This window comes from Penicillium expansum (assembly GCF_000769745.1).
Source record: "Penicillium expansum strain MD-8 chromosome Unknown contig357, whole genome shotgun sequence".
NCBI lineage: Eukaryota > Fungi > Ascomycota > Eurotiomycetes > Eurotiales > Aspergillaceae > Penicillium > Penicillium expansum.
In genome coordinates this window covers 1-21630 of record NW_015971218.1, presented here as the reverse complement: position 1 = coordinate 21630, position 21630 = coordinate 1, and the positions used below count along the sequence as shown (strand labels likewise).

Genomic DNA, 21630 nt, shown 5'->3' with positions numbered 1-21630 from the left:
GGAATGATACTGTACCATGCTCTGCATGCTCTTGCCTTAACTTGTCTCCTACGCAACTTCTCCCGAATCAACATATCTTCCTTCTTCTACAGTCTTGCAGCAGAGCTATAAAAAAAACATTCTGATTTCACAGACTACTAAAATTTTCAAATCGTTAAAAAGAAAGTCCGTGCATCATAAAACATATTGACCCCGGGCTTGATGTTCGCTCCATTCCAATAACACCCTATACACCGTCATTGAATGTATAAGAGTTCGTCCATCTCTGTAAATAAATTGTAAGCCATTGTCATTAATCTCTCGGGCTTACAACGCATTTAAGGATACTTACCTCATCGTAAGGCTTAGACGAGTCGCAGAACCGTAGATCTGTCGCAAGACGGATGATATTGTCCGGATCATTGTTGACAGTGGAAGCATGGATCTTGAACAAATTGTCAGCATAATCCGGCTTTCCGTGTAAATAATGAGCAGCTCACCATATGAGGCTTATGCAACACCGCATCACCTGCCTCATACGCCGACACCATCCATCGTCGACCATGTTCCCGAGCGAACTCAGTCGGGAACTCTGAGAGCAGGCCCGTTGACATCATATTCGAGTTGAAAGCCGACTTAGCCTCCTCGTCGGTAAGCCCAGCCTGCTTCGCTTTGGTAAAGAAGGCTTCTTCCATCTCAATTCCAATTTTGTCACCTGTCATGCAAACACAATCAGTATACAAAGCTCTCTCCGGGAACTTTAACCAAAGATAAGGGGGCCAAAACAAACCATCCTCCAAGTAAATCAATCCACCTCCGTTGAGCTTGACATCTCCTATGGGGACCCAAGCAGTGATACTCGTCGGATCCCCATAGCGCAAGAAGATCTGATCATAGTGCACGCCGATCGGCTTTGATCCAGGCAGATTGTTTCTGAGAAGTGTGCGACGCAAGTTCATTGTATTCTTTCCCCAACCCGAGAAGCGCGCAATGAAATCATATAACGCTGGGTGGTTACAGAACTCCTTCGCGTACCAGTCCTGGTAGTGTGCATCGAGAGCAAGGTCAACAAAGGCCGCTGCTCGCTCACCACCGGGCTTGCCGTTCCCGCCAACGTGTCCTGCTCCAATACCAGGGTAGTCTAGATGGTCCTTAGCAGGGTCGAAAATACCTTCGACAGGTGCTGTGCCGGGCTTCAGGACTCCTGTTGATTCTAGGGAGGAGAAGTATGCATCGCGGGCGGCAAGGACATCCTTGCGGGGGAGGATTCCTTTCAGTAAGAGATAGCCGTCCTCTTCATAGCGTTTGCGGAGTTCTTCGAGGGGGAGAGTTGGCTCTGAGGGGCGGAGGAGGGTGGCGTTCTCTGTTGTCAAGGGGCCGTCGTTGACTGCGAGGTTGTCTACTTGGACGCCGACCATGTTGGATGTGATGAGCAAGTTCAATTCAAGTGTTTGGATTGGGATTTAGAAGAAATTATTCTGGTAGTTGGGACAGGTGGGACGGTGCCATTTTATTTCGTTCGCACGCCGGTTGTCCGTGGTCATGGAGGGGTATAGCACAAGCATGAAATAGAGAAACGTCCAACCAGAACCCGAATAAATCGACGCTGACACTAATACCCCACGTAGTTTGATTTTACAACTGCATTGATATCAGATGGCTTGGAGATGCAAGAGTAAAGAGTAATATTCCCCGCGATTGGGGGTGGAGTTCATTCCCCTTTTTGACGAAATGTGGAGGTGCCAATGTTGATCCGCGGGGAAGGTTTCTCTTTTGCTTTTCCAAAATTATCTTGTGCTGCTCTATGACACGTGTAAGTCGTACATAATTTGACTACATCGGGAATATTTTGAAATTACATGGAGCATAGCTGTTTCTAAGTAAAGCGCAATTTGTGCTATGTATGGAGACGGGGGTCTATTCTTGGCCATCCCCTTCAGGTACTGCATCTTCTTGGGAGGATATCATAGGGGTCTCACGAAAGAGAAGCAATTCATCTATATTCTATCGTCCACATACCGCTGATGTAGAGGAACTTCAATATATGTGGATATCTTGACTTTGCATGTCTGGGATGTCTTTTTTTGGAGCTAGAATCATAACTATCTGTATAGAAAAAAGGTAGAGAAAGCAAGAAGTGATTGATATATTGCTAAATATAGAGAACACTCTACCATGGAGCCATTTTTATAGCTTAATGGAATCAAAGCAACAAAGCTGCGAAAAAAGTAAAGAGAGAGGTCTAGCAAACTGCGCAAGCAGCAAGTGCCTCTGTGCAACACTGTGTAATTGGCTGTTGCCAGGATACTATCATAACTTATTAGCTATCCCAATTGAAACAGTTTCCAGTGCCTTAGTTCTGAACCAATAGTCATACGTGGGGTTTTGTTAAAAGCACTATCAATGGAAACTTTCGGACAAGGGGAGGGAAAGGGATAGAAGGTAAGAGGGGCCTATCGAACTATAAAGTCCTGACACTATGGGGGCCCATGCCCTCCAACATATTTTGACAAAGAAAAAACATCCTTAGCGCAGTGGGTATACAGAAGCGCTCACCAACAAATAGAGCGAATTTGCCTTTCTCCTATTCTCTGTCATCTTCTACTCGTTTAATTGGCCGATAATCAGTATGCTCATGTCGGAAGGTTCGGATCAGGGAGATAAAGCTCAAGCTTTTAAGCGCTAGGCTTAGTACTTTTCGTACCTAAGCCTAGATGCAAACTAATAGTACTGACAGTTTTTATCCTATCTAGAGATTCTGATTTGATTCTATCCAGCGTGATACAATTATGAGAGAAAGTGAATGGGCATAAGAAGTTTGTAAGGTAATACAAGTCATTTAGAAAGGCGCACCACCTTGTAAACACGTCGGGTTGTAACAAAACCCTAAATAAAATGCAATCCATGAAGATATACTCCGTCCAGGCCCGCAATATCATGCCAGTCTAAACTCCAGTCAAATGCATAATCTATTCTTGCCAATGTAAACCATGCTCTTTATGCGTCTTCCTTCCAATCACTCAGCTTCCAAGACTGCACTCCATCCTCAATATCCAACCTTAGCGTAGTGAACCGAATCTCTTCATACATTACTGTAGCGGCCGCTCTTGCTTGAGCATGCCAAGGTCCACGACCTCCAAGTCTTGCATCATTTCGATTGCGCCAAATGCCTGGATGAATTGATTAGCCATGATCAAACCCCCAAAAAGAGAACAGCCAGATACTCACAAGTTGCCAAATTCCGGTGCTTATCATTCTTTGCTCCAAACCAATACTTCAACAATCCTCCACTGGCAATGGCCTCCTGGTGCGAATGCGCATCAAGATCATAAAGACGGTCCGAGTCGATATCCGGCAACAGGATTGACCGGAAGATAACAACATAATACGACTGTGATTTCCACGTGTGGTTCTCTGCCTGTGAGAACCTTTTCAACAAATCATACACCTCTGTCCAATTGAATGATTCCGTGTATTCAGCGGTGGCATAGTCGTCGCGGATGGGTTTAAGATATGCCAATGCCAATGCGAAGAGTCGGTCTTGTCTTTCCAGAGCAGAAATGTCCAGAAGATGAGGGACGCTGTTGTAAGGCGATGCAATGAGTCGCGTGTCTGTTTCTGTTTCTGGGTATTGCTTCTCAAGCTGCAATTTCAGCTGCAATGATGCGGCAGCTTCAAATCTCAAGGGATCAAATTCTGTGGTGACATGACTATGATGCACGAGTTGAGTCAAGCTTGGGACCTTTTGGTCTTTGCCCTTGTCTGGGAGGCTTTTTGTAGTTGGGACTGCATTGTCGAGGACCGGGGTTGCTGTTGTAATCGTCATTGTTTCAAGGCCTCTATGGATCTGGTTTATGACTCAAAATAATCGAAATTTGAGGGAAGTAAGAAATTGAAGCCAAGTAGGGGAAGAAATAATATTCGGCAAAAATTCGGAACGAGGAGGCGAATTTGAGTTTTATATAGACAAAATTTTATACGATATACGCAATATCGAAAGGAAATTTTAGAGACAGATCAAGGTTTATATAGATTCTTCTGACCGCTAGACGGACCCTGTACCACATTTCACACGGATTGTGTGCTTGACAAGACAGTGCAAGCACGCAATGTGGGCGAATTCCAGATTTAGAGTTGGGCGGTTATTGTTCATTTTAGGTAGTTGGTCTATTGGGTCTATGAGGTTTGATAGGTCTAATAAGTCTACTACATGCATTCAATGTATATTCTCTCAAAGGATTCAATCCTGCCCGAGTTATTCTTAGAGAATTAAGAATCCTGAAACATCCACGTGCTGTGGGAACCCTAATTGAGTATCCCCAAGGCCAACTCCCTTGATGAGATGGTGCAATTCTTGGCAAAACCCCAGAAACCCCAGAATTTCGTTTTTTTCTTTTTTCCTTCTGGTTTAATGGATTAGTAATAACTGGAATATCCATGGATGTTTGGTATTTTCTTTTTCCACAAGAATAATGTCATTTTGAGGTCTGTAGTCAGATCTAATGTACAATCGGTTTGGTATCTTCTTTTTCCACAAGAATAATGTCATTTTGAGGTCTGTAGTCAGATCTAATGTACAATCGGTTTGGTATCACGTAACTCATATAGAAGCTCAGGCCTCCTGATCTTCCCCTTGAAACGCCGTCAAAATGCTAGGGCCCGATAAAAGCAATCAAGCGAATTGGAAAAAAACATAACTCTCAACGCTTGGGTGGAGGGCCCATCTTTCCCTCGCCCGTATCAGCCTTCCTCTTAAGTGGGATAGCAGGCACCTTGAAGCCACCATTCTCACCGCTCTGGGAATTGCCGGGATTCTGGTTAGGAGCTTGAGTAAAAGTACCAGACTTGAACCACCGATTTTCCTCGGCATCGCGCTTGCGCTTCAGTTCCGCTTGCACCTTCGGATCGACTAGCTCCAGGCCTTGAACGGGCGTGAATGCAATAGTACTGGAGGTACCAGCAGCGCCAGGAAGGGAAGATCCGACACCAGATGCACGAATACCTCGCGCTTGAAGAACACTTGCAGTGCCACTTGCACCACCCTGGCCGAAGCCACGCAAGGACGAGGCAGTGCCGCTAGCGGGGGTGTTTGTGCCCCAGCCCTTGTTGCTCTTGCTGAGTCGGGCACGGGTGCGCTGGTCGATCTGGGTTGCGCGGATGCGACCATCGTCTTGTTGTCCCAGCATACCCAGTCCAACGGTTCCAGAGCCCGTGCCGTATCCCACCTCCGCCTCCTCCTTGCCGAATGCAAGACGGTTCTGTGCCTTCCGTAGTTCGGTCATAGCGACAGCTTCCTTGGCCTTTCGCGCCCGCCAACCACCTCGCTTTCTAGATGGTTTGTCATCGGGCGCAGGGAGTGCCTTTGTACCGGCGTTTGGCGCAGATTCAGTGAGTTTCTCCAGTCGTGTGTAGCATTGTTGCTTTAGTTCTTCACCCAAAGAGCCGTCCTTAGCGTAATTGGAGACATCTGCACGGGTGGCGAGGACCATCTTGGCTGCAACAATCCGAATTCCTTGTTTCCTGAGGTCCAGAGGAACCTCCTGGAGAAGTGGCGAGTCGTAGAGGAAACCTTGCGCTCGAACACCGTGATTGGTCGCAAAGCCCAGTCCTTCTGATCTGCGTGATCCTTGTGCACCCAAATTGCAGGAGGGGATCTTAGCCAGTTCAAGCAAGCCACCGGTTTGGTTGAGGAACTGTGCAGCCGTTTCTGCGCCGATGAGTGCTGCCAAATTAGGGGCGATCTGGTTCATGCGAGACTGGATGCTTGCGGTAAGAACAGCGCGCTCATGATCAAGCTTCAAAATCCTCTCGCATGTATCAAGAACCGGCTTGAGTTCGGATTCGGTCATCTCTCGGCCTTTAGTGATTGTTGCCTCCATCGCAATTGCCATGAGAGACGGCCCATCCAAGACCGACTTGAGCGGGACGCCAGCCATATTCTCTGATGATGTGGACAGTGCCTTGATGTCGTTGAAAGGGCCATTTTGAATGATAGCAACTGTCTTAGCGTATTTGATGGGAGTGCTGACGAGTCTTTCGAGCTCGGGGAATCGGATGGAGTAATAGTCGCGAAGGACTTTGTGTAGGCGTGTCAGCTCATCAGCGGTAGAAATAGAGCGGTCGAAGTCATTGGAGACCCCGGCGCCTTCTTTAGAGTCTTCCTGTTGCTCGGGCTCTTCGTCGACTTCCTCGCCTTCGCCAACATCGAAGTCCTCCTCGTCATCCTCAAAGTCGCGTAGAAGCTCTTCGGCAGTCGACATTTTGACTCGGAAGTTGTGTGACGAGCGCGCTCCCGTAGACTGAAGTGCGTGTGATCGTAGTCCCAGAACGCCACTGGGTAAACAAGAAAAAGAGCAATGATATTCCCAAAGTCTTCAGGTTGGGAAGAAAAGTTGTGCTTAGTCAGAAGGAAGCTACGTGCGCGGGTGGCGATAAAGACCAGTTACGCAGTTCGGCGATTTCATCGCGGATTCTCTGAGCTACGGGTCCAAGCTGCTCTCGGCGTCACTGGATTGGGCGTTAAAAAATTCCCTGCCAATTTCCGAGTTAAGCGATCGCCGCAGTTTGGCGAAGCCAGCTTCATCTTTCAAACCCGTCGTCTTGCCTAACCCTCATTACTCGTCTGATAATTTCAACCTTCCCGAACTTCACCTTACCTCTTCCTGAGTCGCGAAACACCTCTTCATCGGGATCAGTCAATACAGTACCGTCACAATGGAGGCCTCCCGTGGACCTCCCCGGGTCAAGAACAAGGCCGCCGCGCCGATTCAGATCTCTGCAGAGCAACTGCTCCGCGAGGCCGTTGACCGGCAAGAGCCCGGCCTTGAAGCGCCGACACAGCGCTTTGCCGATCTTGAAGAACTACACGAGTACCAAGGTCGGAAAAGAAAGGACTTCGAAGACTATGTGCAGCGCAACCGCATTAACATGAACAACTGGATGCGCTATGCCGCCTGGGAGCTCGAACAAAAAGAATTCCGCCGGGCGCGATCCATCTTCGAGCGTGCGCTCGATGTCGATCCGACCTCAGTCGTTCTTTGGATTCGCTATATCGAAGCTGAGATGAAGACCCGGAATATTAACCATGCCCGAAACCTTCTCGACCGCGCCGTGACTATCCTCCCCCGTATCGACAAGCTCTGGTATAAGTATGTCTACATGGAGGAGACACTAGGCAACATCCCCGGTACCCGTCAAGTGTTTGAGCGATGGATGTCATGGGAGCCGGAAGAGGGTGCGTGGGGTGCATACATCAAAATGGAAAAGAGATATAGCGAATTCGAACGAGCACGCGCCATTTTCCAGCGATTTACTGTCGTCCACCCCGAACCCCGGAATTGGATCAAATGGGCACGCTTCGAGGAGGAGTATGGCACAAGTGACTTGGTTCGCGAGGTCTATGGTGTGGCTATCGAAACGTTAGGGGAGGACTTCATGGACGAGAAGCTCTTTACCGCATATGCCAAATTCGAGGCTAAGTTGAAGGAGTATGAGCGCGCACGAGCGATTTACAAATACGCCTTAGACCGACTTCCGCGGTCCAAGGCTATGGTCCTTCACAAGGCCTACACGACCTTCGAAAAGCAATACGGTGATCGCGAAGGTGTGGAGGATGTGATTCTGTCCAAGCGCAGAGTTCAGTATGAAGAGCAGCTCAAAGAGAACCCTCGCAACTATGATATCTGGTTCGACTTTGCACGATTGGAGGAAACTTCAGGCGACCCAGAGCGGGTGCGGGACATCTACGAACGGGCCATTGCACAGGTTCCCCCGTCACAAGAGAAAAGGCACTGGCGCCGCTATATCTATCTCTGGATCTTTTACGCTGTGTGGGAAGAAATGGAAGCAAAGGAGATGGAACGCGCCGGGCAAATCTACCAGGAATGCTTGAGGATTATCCCGCACAAGAAGTTCACATTTGGCAAAGTCTGGCTCATGAAGGCACAGTTTGAGGTTCGCCAAATGCAGCTACAAGCGGCACGGAAGACATTGGGCCAGGCGATTGGAATGTGTCCAAAAGACAAAATCTTCCGTGGCTATATCGATATTGAACACCGGATGTACGAGTTCGGGCGATGCCGTACTTTGTTCCAGAAACAACTTGAATGGAACCCCTCCAACAGCCAGTCGTGGATAGAATTCGCGGAGCTGGAGCGTCAACTGGACGACGCGGAACGGGCGAGGGCCATTTTCGAGCTTGGCATCGAGCAATCCACACTCGACATGCCCGAGCTTGTGTGGAAGGCTTACATCGACTTTGAAGAAGACGAATCCGAGTATGAGCGAGTTCGACAATTGTACGAACGTCTCCTCCAGAAGACCGATCACGTCAAGGTATGGGTCAACTACGCTCGCTTCGAGACCTCTGTGCCAGGCGAGGAAGATGAGGAAGAAGAGGAAGAGGACGAGGTGAAGCCGCCCAGCGAAGAGGCATTACTCCGCTCGCGTGCGGTCTTTGCTCGGGCAGACAAGCTGTTCAAAGACAAGGATCTCAAGGAAGACGTAAGTTGTTGTTCCCATAATCCACACAATGTTCGGTCTATTCTAACCTATTCACAGCGCGAATCTCTTCTCGGCCTTTGGCTAGCATTCGAAAATGCATATGGATCGCCCGAGGATATCGAAAAGGTCAAAAAACAGCAGCCCCGACGCGTTACGAAGCGCCGCAAGTTGGCGGACGACCAATACGAGGAGTACACAGACTTTGTGTTCCCTGCAGACGATCAATCTGCTGCCAATCTTTCTCGTCTGCTCCAAAAGGCACACCAATGGAAGCAGCAGAATCAATCCTAGAGCGTGTGGTAGCTTTTATTTTACAAAATCAATTGATTCCCAGATTTTCCACTGCCTTGACACTTTGGATACTTTCTATGGTGAAAAATCTATGCAAATCCCATGGTTACGGGAACAGACTTCATGTGTTATAATCATCAGACCAGAATACCATTTCCGATATCTGCTTGTGACAATGAAACCGACCCAAACTCCCCTTTTTCGATCGAATTGGTGTCGCCGGCTAAGCGGCACTAACCGATACGCAGTGTCCTCAAAATGAGACCGCCCACTGCATCTAGAAAAGTATGCGGTATGGATGTCGTGCATGCTGGCTACCACATCAGTTGCCATTATCTTGTACAAGTGCTGCATCCCGGGTGGTAATCCTCCAGCGGGGCGGGTAATTGACTTGGTAGTATGTATCTGTAGCGTTATATTTGTGTCGGCTGGATTAGAGATTGGGCGAATGTTTTGCATAAGCTGAACATGAAGATATCTGCCATACATTCGCTTGATTGGATTTCTACTAGAACGGCTTATCAAGTACATAGATCATGAGATAAGAATAGGTACGGAGCATGTACGCAATTCTTGAAGATATCAAAACTCTAACATTATTCAAAACACGGAGAACTGAGACATTCCCACAGGTCTCAGGAACAGACATATCCACAGCTCCACTGCCCCACAATCCATAGCCCAACCCCTCATCCCGAGGTCCTTTCACTGTACATATGGAGATTCCCTGTATAGCGATATCTAGTATATATACTCCGTTTGGATTGGAGTTAACTAAAATTTAATTAAATGGGTTAATGATTCTCGAAATATCGACTCTGATGGTCATATTGATGCTGGATATGAGATATCCACAACTACCTGTCGATCATAAGCGATATGTCATCCATGGATTGCTAGATGATACGTTGATGCCTATTCGCCGCTGCATAGTTGGAACCTATTCTCCTATTCTCCGTAGTCCGTAATCGTTTACCCCAATTAAAACATGTGACATGCTTTAATTCGAGGAATGAATCAAAGCCATTTAAATTCTTGCAAGAAACGTCAGACGGCTCGAGTCTTTAATTTGTCTTTGTCAATCAAGTCATTTATAACAACCTTGGTTTCAGAGAATCTCACTATTAGGATTTTTTTATGCATGTCCTGAACCAGACTACAATCAGCGGAGACATCTATATATGAATATGATTTGTGTACTGAAACAATTAGCAAAGGTAGGATATCTAGGTGACTCCTGAAGGATTTATTAGTAGATGCTATTTAGGGTCAATCTAGATATACATATATATATCAAGCGAGCCGTGGTATGCGGCATTAGAATTCCCGAATAGGGAATGAGCCCACATGACAAACGTGTAAAGACAAACAATCGTATTCCTTGAGGATCATAGATATAGCACATCTATGAAGACACTACCGATTCTCGACCTTTATGAGCTTTCAATTGGCGAGCCCACCAGTCAACAAGCATTGCTCTAACTAATTTCTACACGCAATCTTTATATCCTCGGCTACAGCCAGTTGATACTACAATTCTGCTCAAGCCAGCGCCGATTTTATACCTAGGTATCGTCGAATCCTACCAAGAATAGTAAGTTCTCGCTCCTATCGACGTCAATTGCTGGACTTTAACTACCATCTTTTTTTTTGAACAGTGGGGGGGGCAATATTGCAGATCAACCTGTCGATTATACTTGTGACATTTGCAAGAAGGATTTCTACGACACCAACACATGCTCGTGGGGTAATCGTTGACCTTTGGACTGGGGCACAACAGGGGCATGGAATGATCACAGAAGCTCGTGGTTTTAGGTCCCTGGCGTACATGCCATATGGGGATGAGTTAGTATAACATTGACGCTCGGTAGTTCTATGAACTTGAAACCAGTCTATATGCTGTACACTTGCGATCAAAATTGGAAATTTGTAGATATAGTGAGGGCCAGCCCTTTGCGGTTACAAACGAGGACAGCCGAATTTTAATGATGTCTGAGTCGAACCTTGGATTTGAGAAATGAAGGAATTCAATATCCATGGATGTGTAAAATCGATACCTTTGGGCAATATTGCTTAATATTAAGACTTCGGCAGAGTCTCATATATGAACCTTGGAAATAGGTACAACATGCAATTATAGTAGAAGAACCTTGGAGGTGGCACGCCAAGGCGCCAGAGTTTGAAAATTTCCATGGGTCTACCAGACAGGAACCACGGGTCTGGAGAGGGGGAACCTTCCAAGGGAAGGGCGTTTGTTTATTTTTTGATTTGATTTTTTGATTTTTTGCACTGTTATTATGGTGTATAGAGTACTCCGTACTAGTGTTGTTATGCATTACATCTGCAGTCTCCCTTGCAGTCCATATATCCCGAGCTCCGCCCTAGAAGCATTGGAAATCCGAGTGGAGTGTGCAAAATGCCTAAAACGGGGTCCAGGTACACGAGAGGCGTGGTCCCACTTCATCGGGACTGCTCGCGGGAGAGCCCCTGATCAATACCTACCTAGGTATAGAAGAGAATAGATGAAGGCCAAGAGAGCCAATAAGAACGAATGAAGTAGAGAGAACGATTCTCAAACCCAATCAAAATGAAATAAACCAAATTAACGGGAAAGAAAAACCTAACGAAAAAATAAACCGAACGAATTGAAAATGACGAAATTATTCCCCTTAAGGGATGGTGTCGTTCGCTAACCCCCCCTAAGCCGTCTGCTAACCTCCTCCGTTAGGGGGTCGAGAGGCCCTTCTCCCTGTTTCACTAGGATCGTGTGGTTTCTGTTTCTGTTCTCTCCTTTTATCCTGTCTGCATTTACAGTTGTGCTGTGCACTTTGTTATTCTAGTCATTCGTTCTTTCCGTCAACCCCCTCATTCGCTTAATCGGGGTTTGTTGGTCTTACCTTTTTTTTTTCTCTCGCACGTATCGACTGGACTGGATCGCCCAGCCCCTCAGATCCTTGTGATTACTTGACATCCTCGTTGAACGACGCGTCCGTGTTGAGATCCCCATTATTGACACCCCTGAACCACCACTCTGATTGTGTCATCCCGAGTCGCCGAGTCATCCGATACGCGATCCACCTTAGTTCCGCTCTGAGAATCTCAGATCGCAGCTGATCGCTCGGAAAGCAGTTGAGAACTCGTCTTCACGTTGCCCGTTGTCGCGTCAACTCGCTCGGATCGAGTTTGATTTGTTGGCATTTTCAGCTCAACTGCCTAGGTCGAGATGAGATAGTGCTCCGGCAGTCACCTTTTCTTCTCTAATTTGGGTCTTTCAAGTCCCTTGCTGGCTGGCCACCCACCTTCACTCCTGGTCCGGAATCCATCGCGACTTTGAACTATTCATTTAAAAATTTTCAGTATGACTGGCCCTAAACCTCTACTCAAGATCGAGGGCGATTGCTCTACTGTCCACAGCAACACTCTTTACTCCTATTCGCCGACTGGCTTCCAATCAATACCTCTCAAGGAGAATGGGGAATGGAAGTTACTCCCGTCCCCAGAATACAAGGTTACTGGCCCTGCTTGCGTCCAAGGTGGGATCGGTGGGAATGAGAATGACGAAGATAAAAAAGCATTTTATCTGGTCGGCGGGACCGGCTCCTCTGGAAACAGCGGTCTCCAACGATTTTTGTTCAGTACACAGAAGTGGGAGACATTGGATTCAACGCCGATGAAAGATCGGGTTGGACATGGTGCTGGGTACATTCCCTCAACTTCGCAAATATTGGTTTACGCAGGAAACACAGATGGCAGCACCCAGGTCTCTCAATCGACACTCCTCATTTCAACCGTAGCGCCCCCCTTTACCGTGTCGTCCGGGCTCGACCAGGGCGCGCCGGCATTATATGAGCCCATCATTTTGCCCTGGAGTTCTTCCGAGGTAGCCTTGATTGGAGGATCTGCCACCAATACTGCTATCTTCATCTACGAGTCCACAAACAAAAAAGGCTGGACCATCTCAGAGGCGACTCTTCCTACTGCAATCGAAACCTCATCTCTATGCGCACTCGCCTCCGACTCCGGGACTAAGGTCCTCGAGGAGTTTAAGATGGCCGCTTCCCCAAATAGTGTCACGAGCTACCTCATTAGCTCGAAAGGAAAGGTGCAGAACCCGGTGACAGCCATCGGATCCTCTGGAAAGAGGGGTCTCACCGATTCCTACAACGGCACATTCGCCCCAACAGCATCCTGGTCTGATTATACGCTTGCCCAGGGTAGTGGCTTGGTCGTTCTCGCCAGTGGTCAAAGTAACAACTCATTGGCAATCTTTAACCAAACTTCCAACGCATGGGTCAACTCTACAGAGCTGTTCTATGGAAAAGGAGAGCAACATGTCCTCAAACCAACCACCACATCATTCACATCATCTACTTCGACATCAACCTCATCATCCACATCCACATCGACTTCAGCCTCAACTACGCCCACTTCTTCATCAGCTCCAGTTGCGACTGTAGGCGGCCTGACTGATCATGGCAAAATGATTCTTGGCGCAACTCTTGGGAGTATCCTGGGGTTTGGCTTGATCCTGCTCATCATCCTTTTCCTACTGCGACGCGAGAAACAGAAGAAGCAGGGAGGCCAACCTGGTCGCGGTGGCGACAAAAAAGACCGCCTAAGCTTCCAGGATCAGGGCATAGAACCCCTGACCGAAAGCGCTTACCCTATGGCAAGATCTCCTGTCCCAGTCGCCGGTGCTTCGGTCGACTCATTGGCTATCTTCTCCGGCAACTACAGAGGAGAGAAATCTCTCAAGCCACCCGGTAATACAGGCTATGGATTGTCTCCTCAGCCCAAGAGTAGCAGTCCGCTCTCTACAATTCCATCCAGCGGTGTCATGGGCGCATCAAGCATATCCACGGATGACAACTATCGGGCTGGCGATGACACCGGGCATGGAAACCAAGCCGCTGATCGAATGACCGACGAAGGGTGGGGAAAATACTTCGAGGACGGCGGTGCCACTAACTTCCAATCCGACCGCTCGACTATGAGTTCCGTGTACACCAAGTCCGATTACCGCGGAAGCGCCTGGCCGATGTCTACCTTGACACCATTGAATTTTGGCTTCCTCGAGCAGCCTAAGCCACTTGGCCATGTTCTCAGCGGCAGCCCGACTACCGAGCACAGTTCCCATAACATGGGAAGTCGAAGCCTAGTGATTCCGGAGAGCCAATCGGCACGAATCTCCAGTGCAGATTCAATCAGTATCGCCTCGGACGACGACCGCGATGATTCAAAGTGGCAAGGTGCGGGCCAGAGCAGCTGGCTTGGACGTCCCCCAAGCAGCAACTACACTACCAGCTTCTACCAGTCGAGCACGCATGACATGCCCTGGGAATCATCGAATGCCAGCGTCGCGGACAGAGCAAGACAGTCCAACGCACGAAGATCAAGCGTCATCATACCAGACGATATCGACGAACTTCCGATACAAGGGAAGAAGAACAATACCAATTCAGATATGAGCTGGCTCAATCTCAAGGCTGATCGTTAACATACGTTCGCCCAATATTCCGACCTACAGTCCATTCGGAGCCCAACTCTCCCATACACTCCCTCATCTTTTCTCCAAAATACCTACCTCGCCAGATCATTTGGCGACTCTCTTACAACCTCTCTCATTCATTCCTTTCATAGCATCTCCATGGCTACTGGTGTCTTGGAAAAGTCTATTGCTCTGTGTCTTTGCATTTGAGGTGCTGCATTTTTACCTGCATCTAGCATCTTCTTCGTTTTATGTTTGTGTGTATGAGCGATTCCTTAGCGTTATGCCACACTTGTTGAACCGGTTGCTTTTTTTTCATTGATTTGACTTCATGGCTGTGCCTGTACTGTGCCGATCTAGTTGTTCTTGTTCTTGTATGGGTGTTGTGTTGTGTTCATGTTAATCTGTACATATCTCGATCTGAGTGTAAATCACTTGAAATCAAGCGCATGCTCTAACCATGCCCTAACGTTCGAAACGTCTTTCGTCATATCCATTACTTCAAACATTAACCATTATCGTATGTAAATCGTGTTCATCATAAGCGATCAACCGCCCACATGGAGATGTCCTAGGAAATATCTCTTCAATACAGCTTCGCCAAAAACGAATGCCGCTTCGAGACCTTCCTAAACTCATCAACCATGGGACTGAGCATCCTCCCACCGCCATCTTCAATCTCCATCGGCTCCAGAGGCATCGAATCCACCGTCTTCCGAAGAAGAGGAATCTTCTCTTCCGTCTTACTCCGAATATAATAATGCTCATCATCCTCCTCCATCCCAATAAACCACCTCTCCTTCAACTGCTTTCCCCAAGGCCCACATCCACATGCACCCTCCAACCGACTCGTCTGCGGACTATTCACTGCAAGCGCAAACAGATTCTGCGGCTCCGTAAAATCAGTCACCTGTCGACCGCGCGCCTCGACAATCATAAACCCGAGACAGACAGCGCTGGTCAGAAATGCAAAAACGAGAATCACGTAGAATATCCCCTGCCACTTCTCCGCCCCAAAGGAAGCATACCCAACAGCCTGGATAGAAGCATTAAAGATCTGGTAAACAGGCTCGGCAAGCACATTCTTGTTCTCGGTACTGTAATTCCAGAACGGAACGAACGGCGCATTCTGCGAGCTAAGGATAAGCGTGCTCCCAGCCATGACCGCCAACGCCTCGGCAATAGATGGCATAGTCGGGTCCAGCGTAAAAGTCTCCTCGGTCTTGTCATACCGTGGCATCATCTGCATCAGCAGTCTGGCGTTACTAGCCGCGCCGTCTGAAATACCCGCATTCAAGCTCAGGGAATTCCCCCACTCGGACGCGATATTCTTCCAGTCTGCTTCCCACACGCCTTCGTAGTACGTGCCTTGGCGACGGTCGTACTGTAGACCGTTTGAGGGGTTCTCGCAGTTCGTGCTGAGGGATGCACCGCTCGTGTCGGCGGAATAGTTGGTAGAGCATGTACCTGTTTGTTTCGCGCGCAAAGAGCACATCACGTACTCTGGCATGTTGGTGTTGTTGGTTGGCGGTGTTGCGCCGAGGAGGTAGATAGCGTTTGCGGGCCATACACCTGTTGTGTTGAGGATTGTGTTGTATGGGAGTGGATATTTACCGAAAATGGGTGAGACTTGGCTGTATTTTGGGCCGAATTGAAAGAGTGAGTCGACGACTGTGCTGTTTTTCCAGTCTGCGGGATGGGGTATGTTTTCTGGTGGTGAGGAGTTCCAGGTTGTTACATTGAATTTGTCGCCGCCGGGCCAGGAGGCGTAGACTAGGGGACTGAGCTCCTTTTTGGTCATTCCGGCGCAGAGGACGTTGACGGCTGGTGAGGGGACGGAGGCTTCTATGTTATATTTTCCTTCGCCGGAAGTGTCTATGGGTTGTTTGAGATTGTTTTTGGTGTTCATTGCTGCGGCGGGGATGCCGCCGTGCGGCATTGCCATTGTTATATTGTTGACCATCCGACTGTGCTTCTTGGAGAGCGTGGCCATGTCTTGGATGTCGATCCAGCTTCCTGTTACTGTGGTGTTGTCCCAGAGCGAGCCTGTTGGCTGTGGGCGCTTTCGGAGTTGGCTTGAGGTTTCGTTCTTGCTGGTTACCAGCTGGCTCCATTGGGTTATCCATTGCTGGTAGTTGTGATATGCGTGGCCGACGTGGTCAATCTGGAGGCAGGTCGTGTTGCGATACTCGGAGTCCATGGCGACAGTGACGGGTGTCTCGCAGTTTGGTCCGACGTAATATGTGTTTGCAAAGCTGGTGGCTACCTTGCCCTGGAGTATCGTTGGTTCGATAGGACTAAAGGAGAGTTTGGGAGCAACTGCTGTTGATTAATATTTGATATACTTTGTGGAAAGAAGAGAAGTAATTTACCCAAAGCTTGCGCCGCAGTGGTGTATAGCATCGCCACGAACGTCGCAACTAATGCAACCGACCCGAGGAAAGTGAGCGCCGAATATCGTAGCGCCTCCCAATGCACGATCATAGATCCGGGCTGCATAATCCAGGCTCTCATGTTCATATCCGAAATGCTGATTCCCCGAGAATCCCTCATCAAAGCCCTCCGACTAAGCACCTGTCCTAGAAACGCGACGCAGATCGTCACATATGCCAGCTCGATCGTCTTCGCAAAAAATGAGCTCAACAAAGCTGCCGTAGACGGAACCAACGGCCCGTGGATAGAGATATTGCGCCATCGGGGCTTGCGCAGCGCAATAACGAGATAGATACCCGAGAAAATGGTGGCATAGATAGCGAGAATCAAGACCGTCAACGGGACCCACGAGAGACGTCTCTGGAGAACAGTTGCTCGGTTGGGACACCGCACATGGGAGTGGGCATGTGGAGTCTGCGGAGTCTCCGGAATATTGTAGGTATTTGGAGTCGTAGTCGCAGTGCTATCGGTCGAATGGCGCTTGTCTGCTGGGAGTTCTGCGGGGATGGTGTCGCCCGATGAGTTCGAGATGCCCAAACCAACATCGCGCAGGACTTCCTCGGACCAGCTGCTGGTGCTGTCTGAGGGGGCATGATAGCGATAATCCGAGTCGGCTCGGCGATTGTTGAGTGGATTCCAAGAACGTTGGGGTGGAGCGTCGATCGAATCTTCGGATAGCAGTGAGCGCTGCGACTCCCGCGACGAAGCCATGGTGGGATGTGGATAAAAAAAAACCAAAAAAACCAAAAGAAAAAGGAAAACGACGACAAGCGTCTTAAATCAAGAGCGTTCTACATTAAAAATAGGGAAAAGGAGGTCCTGGTGCCAGCCCTGGGGGCCAAATTGGAGGGGCCCAGTCTAGTCTCCTTAGCCCTATCGTAAACTGGTTAGCTGCTTGGCATGTCGGTTTGCGCTTTTGTTAATCTGCGGCTGATTCAATTTAAAATTGGACACTGTTATCTTGTTCAATCTGAGAATTTATTTTTAAATGGATTCTAGACTTGGACATAAGGCTATGCGAAGGACCGTTGCGTTGCACCTTTTAACTGCACTCACGGCTATATGTGCGATATTACGATATAGGGTCTATATATGAGCTATCTATAGTTTGATCCCCTGCACAGTCCAAATTGAGCGAATCATAAAGTGAGGAGAACAGCGGAAGAGTCCGGAACTGTGATTGTAAGCAGCCCATTCACGATCCTTGTCTCTTCGTTCGCATGCTGTTGGACCGGCTTCCCCTCTTTCAAGCCATGATCATATGAAATACCACCGAAAGTAATATTATCAAGCGCATCGCTGCCTGGGCCAATCAGACGCTCGATCATTGCGCTTTTATGCTGTGTAGGGACGTGGAATGTGTATTCCCTGTGAGGACGATCCGACGTAGTCTGGTTGAAAGCCCGCAGATTCGTCACAACCAGCTTTGACAGTCGATCTCCATTGTAGATAGCATATGCGGACTCTGTATCCTCCGACAGCGGAATGTTCACAATGCGCGTGTCCTTGGATTGTCCGATGGCACTGGCAACCATGACCTGACCGTAGTACGGGGGTCTAGTGGTTGGAGGAACCCCCTTGCTCTCGATTGGCTGCCACGAAGCGTAACGGTAGTTCAACCCTTGGTGGAACTGCAGTCGCTTGATTCCCTACTCAATGTCAGTGCCTTGTTGGAAATTGTATGGGAAAGATGGGTGGCTCTTACGTGTACCGCTGCCCAGAGGGAGAAGTCGACCAGCCACAGAGCGTCACCGAACACATTCGTCTCTCCATTTACGCCCTGGTTTGCAATCGAATTTAGCTCACCGAGGGTATAAGGGAGGCCGAGGTATGCAAGGTTCTTAGATCGCGTGATCTGCTCTGCAAGATTGCGCACAATGTTTGTGTGATTCATCAAAGTCCCTGTCGTTGTCAGCATTACTCGGTTCGTACAGAGCGGATAGACATACGCTGGAGATCCAAATCCGCAGGGGGAAGAGGAGGTTCGTTAACACCCATATAGCTGTTCTAAAAGTCAGCGAAGTAAAAGGAGAAGAATAATAGTGGGTATCTGACTTGTGGAAGCATAGCTCTTTGGTCAGATCATCTTTATCGTATCCAAGATTGTATAGGTCCTCGGCAGTCCAGGTAGTATCGTCAATGAAATCCAGTAAAACGAAGCTAGGTGCCATGAACCCCGGGAAAGGACCAGGACAGGCTTTCTGTACTGCAGATTTGACAATGACCGACTTGGAGTTCCACTCTTCAACATAATCAAGCAGTGAGTAGTTTGTAGGGCGATATGTTCCGGGGGCGAAGTTGAACTCGTTACCCAGCTCAAAGAGATGTAGCTGGGGGCCGATGGATGTACAGGCTTCCGCAGCCGAAAGTTCAAGCAATTGAGTCGACTTGTTCTGAGCCATGTTCAACCCATGCAGGTACCTGATATCTCCTAGGGTGTGATATGATTCAAAAAAGGTAGGACCGTAATTGATTTGGATTGGCTGATCATCAGTGGGATTTTGATAGATCAGCTGTACATTCTCCTCCTGGTCAGGGAAGTACGTAGCATGGTCCCTATCAGTAAATTCTCGTAAGCACTTGCGATCGAGAATATGTTTCAACATACTGTGAGGTTCCTCCGACTCTTACTTTCGGAGCAACGCCAGTCAGAGATTTGAGATTGTGAAGCAAGTTCTTCGAGAACTGATTTGGTTGTGACTTGTTGCCAGCATAGTCGGGAAAGTATGCAAATTCGATTGACATTGATTGCAAATCATTGGGGACCGGACTGCTGTTCTTTGGGCAAGATGGGACCGGTATAGTCTTGGAGCTGCATTTCCCAGAGGTTATAAATGTAGCCGTGGATAGAAGTACGGGGATACTGAACAACATGGTGAATACAAAACTCAGTGGTGATTTGATATGGTTATTCCTGGTTTTGTTAGGGTGGCTTGTTCCTGATATTTATATTCATCCCGGGTATCCAAAGTCGGTATTTGACAATCCGAAGATCCATCAGTGATAGCGTATATCAAGAATCGTTGCGAATATTCTCGCTTCACCCGACAGAGGCAGATCGAATGGCTATACCAATCTATAAACTTTGCTCCTACGCTCATTTCATCTCATCTTCTAGAATACGATATAAACCCTCATTCTTGGCTTTCTTGGCTCGCTTGGCTTTCATGATAGTATCAACAACAGTGTCTTGGTATTGAGTTGGGGCGATTATTGGCAATAGCCGATAAACCGATATGACGTCGTATTGAAGACAATTTCATCACACATACCCCTAGAAGCGTCGCAAAACCCACCACAACCCCGGAATGCACCCCACAACCCCCCGCATTATCTCCGCAATCGCAGCATGAATTCTGCGGGGACCGATGAGATTGCATATTTTGGTGGATCGGGGTCTTCCAGGTTTGAAATGTAGTAAAACAAGAAAAGAATTGCAGCTTAACTACCACAATAATTCTCAGACCATTTCGAGGTCATAACTTGGTAAACCAAGAAATCAATACCTTGACCATATGCTGTTGGAGAAATAAAGGGATTTCACGAAAGCGGAACCCCTTCCGTTCCCGTTCCCAACCTCGGGAAGTTTCCCTTGAGCTATATGCCGCGTAGCCGGGAGAGGTTGAAGTTCAAATGCCGAAAGCTTTCTATGTGTTGGAATTGAGTTTGAGAGTCGGAGGTCTATTCTACAGATCGAATGATGAATAATATATAGGACAGTTATAGGGGCCGCAATACCATGCCTCTAACGCGAAAAAGGATAGGCATAAAGCAGGAAACGATTGAACAGTATTTTGATAGTAAGAAAGATGAAGGCATGCTATGGAGGTACATATTCAAATGCAACTACCGACAAACAATGGTCGACTAGTAATACCACTTGCAACTTGTGTTGGATGGTTATGAGTGAGGAAATGAAACCCGAACTAGAGTCTCAAAGCAATGGGGTTATCTGGCAATGCGGTCAATACGATATATACTACTCGCTAGGTTCCACGCTCACAGTCAGCTCTGGGATCTATGCAAGTGTGAGTTGTAGCTTTTCTTAGTGGAGAGGAGGCTACCGGGGTTAACTCTCCAGGACTAAGCATAGGTGACATATAATTAGAACTAATCAGAGAGTTTGGCTAGTGCCGGGATGGTATTTCAAGAGGAGAGCTTCCTTCGAGATTAATCAAAGTGTGACAGCAGATGTATAAATGTAATAGGTGTCAACGACAGTAAATGGGGACAACCCAAGGTCCCTCGCTCGCTTAAACAGATCTATCAACTCCTGATTTGCCAGTAGCCAAGTTCTCTAGGTCACAGTAATGATCTCAGAAGACATTGTTGTTGATGTCGGGGAAGATGTAGATTTAGTATAGGGAAACGATGTGATTTAATGTGTTATCATTGTCCACCGGAACCTCGCGACGACCAGTCTTTACTTCTGTTGACATTTTTGCGACTTGAATGTCCATGATCCACCGAACAAACCAGAATGTTAGCGGGTATATTTGTGCGAGTCACTTGCTATAGAAGGACTTACTGAGTCCGGATTCTTTTGGTGCCATCCGAACCAACCATAGACCCACGCTGCTTGTGAGTCCAACTGTTCCCAATTAGATTCCTCTATGCCTTTCTGGCAAGGAATTCTGCTGAACGTTACACTCTTCTGTCCATCTGTTAATGCAGACATCTTTGGACTCGCCGTCAAGGTTAAAGATGGGATTGTGGAATTTCTTGGGCAAAGAGCTTCACGGATTCTACCGACAAATATTGCATATTGGTAGGCTGTCCCGTGGACGAATACTGTAGATGTGAGCTTCAAAATAGAACTCTTAAAGCTCCTTGTGGAGATGGAATCAAAATAACACGCGAGAAGAAAGCAAAGGAAGTGAAGAAGAAGCAAGGAGAAAGGGAAGTGGAAGAGAAAGGGAAGTGGAAGAGAAAGGGAA

At 47.9% G+C, this 21630-nt stretch overlaps 7 protein-coding genes across 7 annotated transcripts; 2 read left to right on the top strand and 5 right to left on the bottom strand.

The window, feature by feature from the left end:
- Positions 1–226: 226 nt before the first annotated feature.
- On the bottom strand, positions 227–1397 carry PEX2_101450 (uncharacterized protein; the record flags this gene model as incomplete). The annotated part of the gene is made up of 4 exons (XM_016747415.1): positions 227–265; positions 332–424; positions 480–694; positions 770–1397. The coding sequence occupies 4 exons, from the start codon at positions 1395–1397 to the stop codon at positions 227–229; spliced, it is 975 nt and encodes a 324-aa protein (XP_016601735.1).
- Positions 1398–2976: 1579 nt separating this feature from the next.
- PEX2_101440 (uncharacterized protein) lies at positions 2977–3805 on the bottom strand (the record flags this gene model as incomplete). The annotated part of the gene is made up of 2 exons (XM_016747414.1): positions 2977–3149; positions 3208–3805. 2 exons carry the CDS (start codon positions 3803–3805, stop codon positions 2977–2979), a joined length of 771 nt encoding a protein of 256 aa, XP_016601734.1.
- An 874-nt stretch (positions 3806–4679) lies between these two features.
- Positions 4680–6239, bottom strand: PEX2_101430 (U4/U6-U5 snRNP complex subunit PRP31; the record flags this gene model as incomplete). Its single annotated transcript, XM_016747413.1, has 1 exon — positions 4680–6239. The coding sequence occupies one exon, from the start codon at positions 6237–6239 to the stop codon at positions 4680–4682; it is 1560 nt and encodes a 519-aa protein (XP_016601733.1).
- Positions 6240–6693: 454 nt separating this feature from the next.
- On the top strand, positions 6694–8772 carry clf1 (putative cell cycle control protein (Cwf4); the record flags this gene model as incomplete). Its single annotated transcript, XM_016747412.1, has 2 exons — positions 6694–8481; positions 8539–8772. The coding sequence occupies 2 exons, from the start codon at positions 6694–6696 to the stop codon at positions 8770–8772; spliced, it is 2022 nt and encodes a 673-aa protein (XP_016601732.1).
- A 3358-nt stretch (positions 8773–12130) lies between these two features.
- PEX2_101410 (uncharacterized protein) lies at positions 12131–14269 on the top strand (the record flags this gene model as incomplete). The annotated part of the gene is made up of 1 exon (XM_016747411.1): positions 12131–14269. One exon carries the CDS (start codon positions 12131–12133, stop codon positions 14267–14269), a length of 2139 nt encoding a protein of 712 aa, XP_016601731.1.
- A 577-nt stretch (positions 14270–14846) lies between these two features.
- On the bottom strand, positions 14847–17404 carry PEX2_101400 (uncharacterized protein; the record flags this gene model as incomplete). Its single annotated transcript, XM_016747410.1, has 2 exons — positions 14847–16579; positions 16633–17404. The coding sequence occupies 2 exons, from the start codon at positions 17402–17404 to the stop codon at positions 14847–14849; spliced, it is 2505 nt and encodes an 834-aa protein (XP_016601730.1).
- A 428-nt stretch (positions 17405–17832) lies between these two features.
- Positions 17833–19438, bottom strand: PEX2_101390 (glycosyl hydrolase family 79 C-terminal domain-containing protein; the record flags this gene model as incomplete). The annotated part of the gene is made up of 5 exons (XM_016747409.1): positions 17833–18342; positions 18399–18595; positions 18643–18695; positions 18749–19249; positions 19302–19438. 5 exons carry the CDS (start codon positions 19436–19438, stop codon positions 17833–17835), a joined length of 1398 nt encoding a protein of 465 aa, XP_016601729.1.
- Between the last annotated feature and the right edge of the window lie 2192 nt (positions 19439–21630).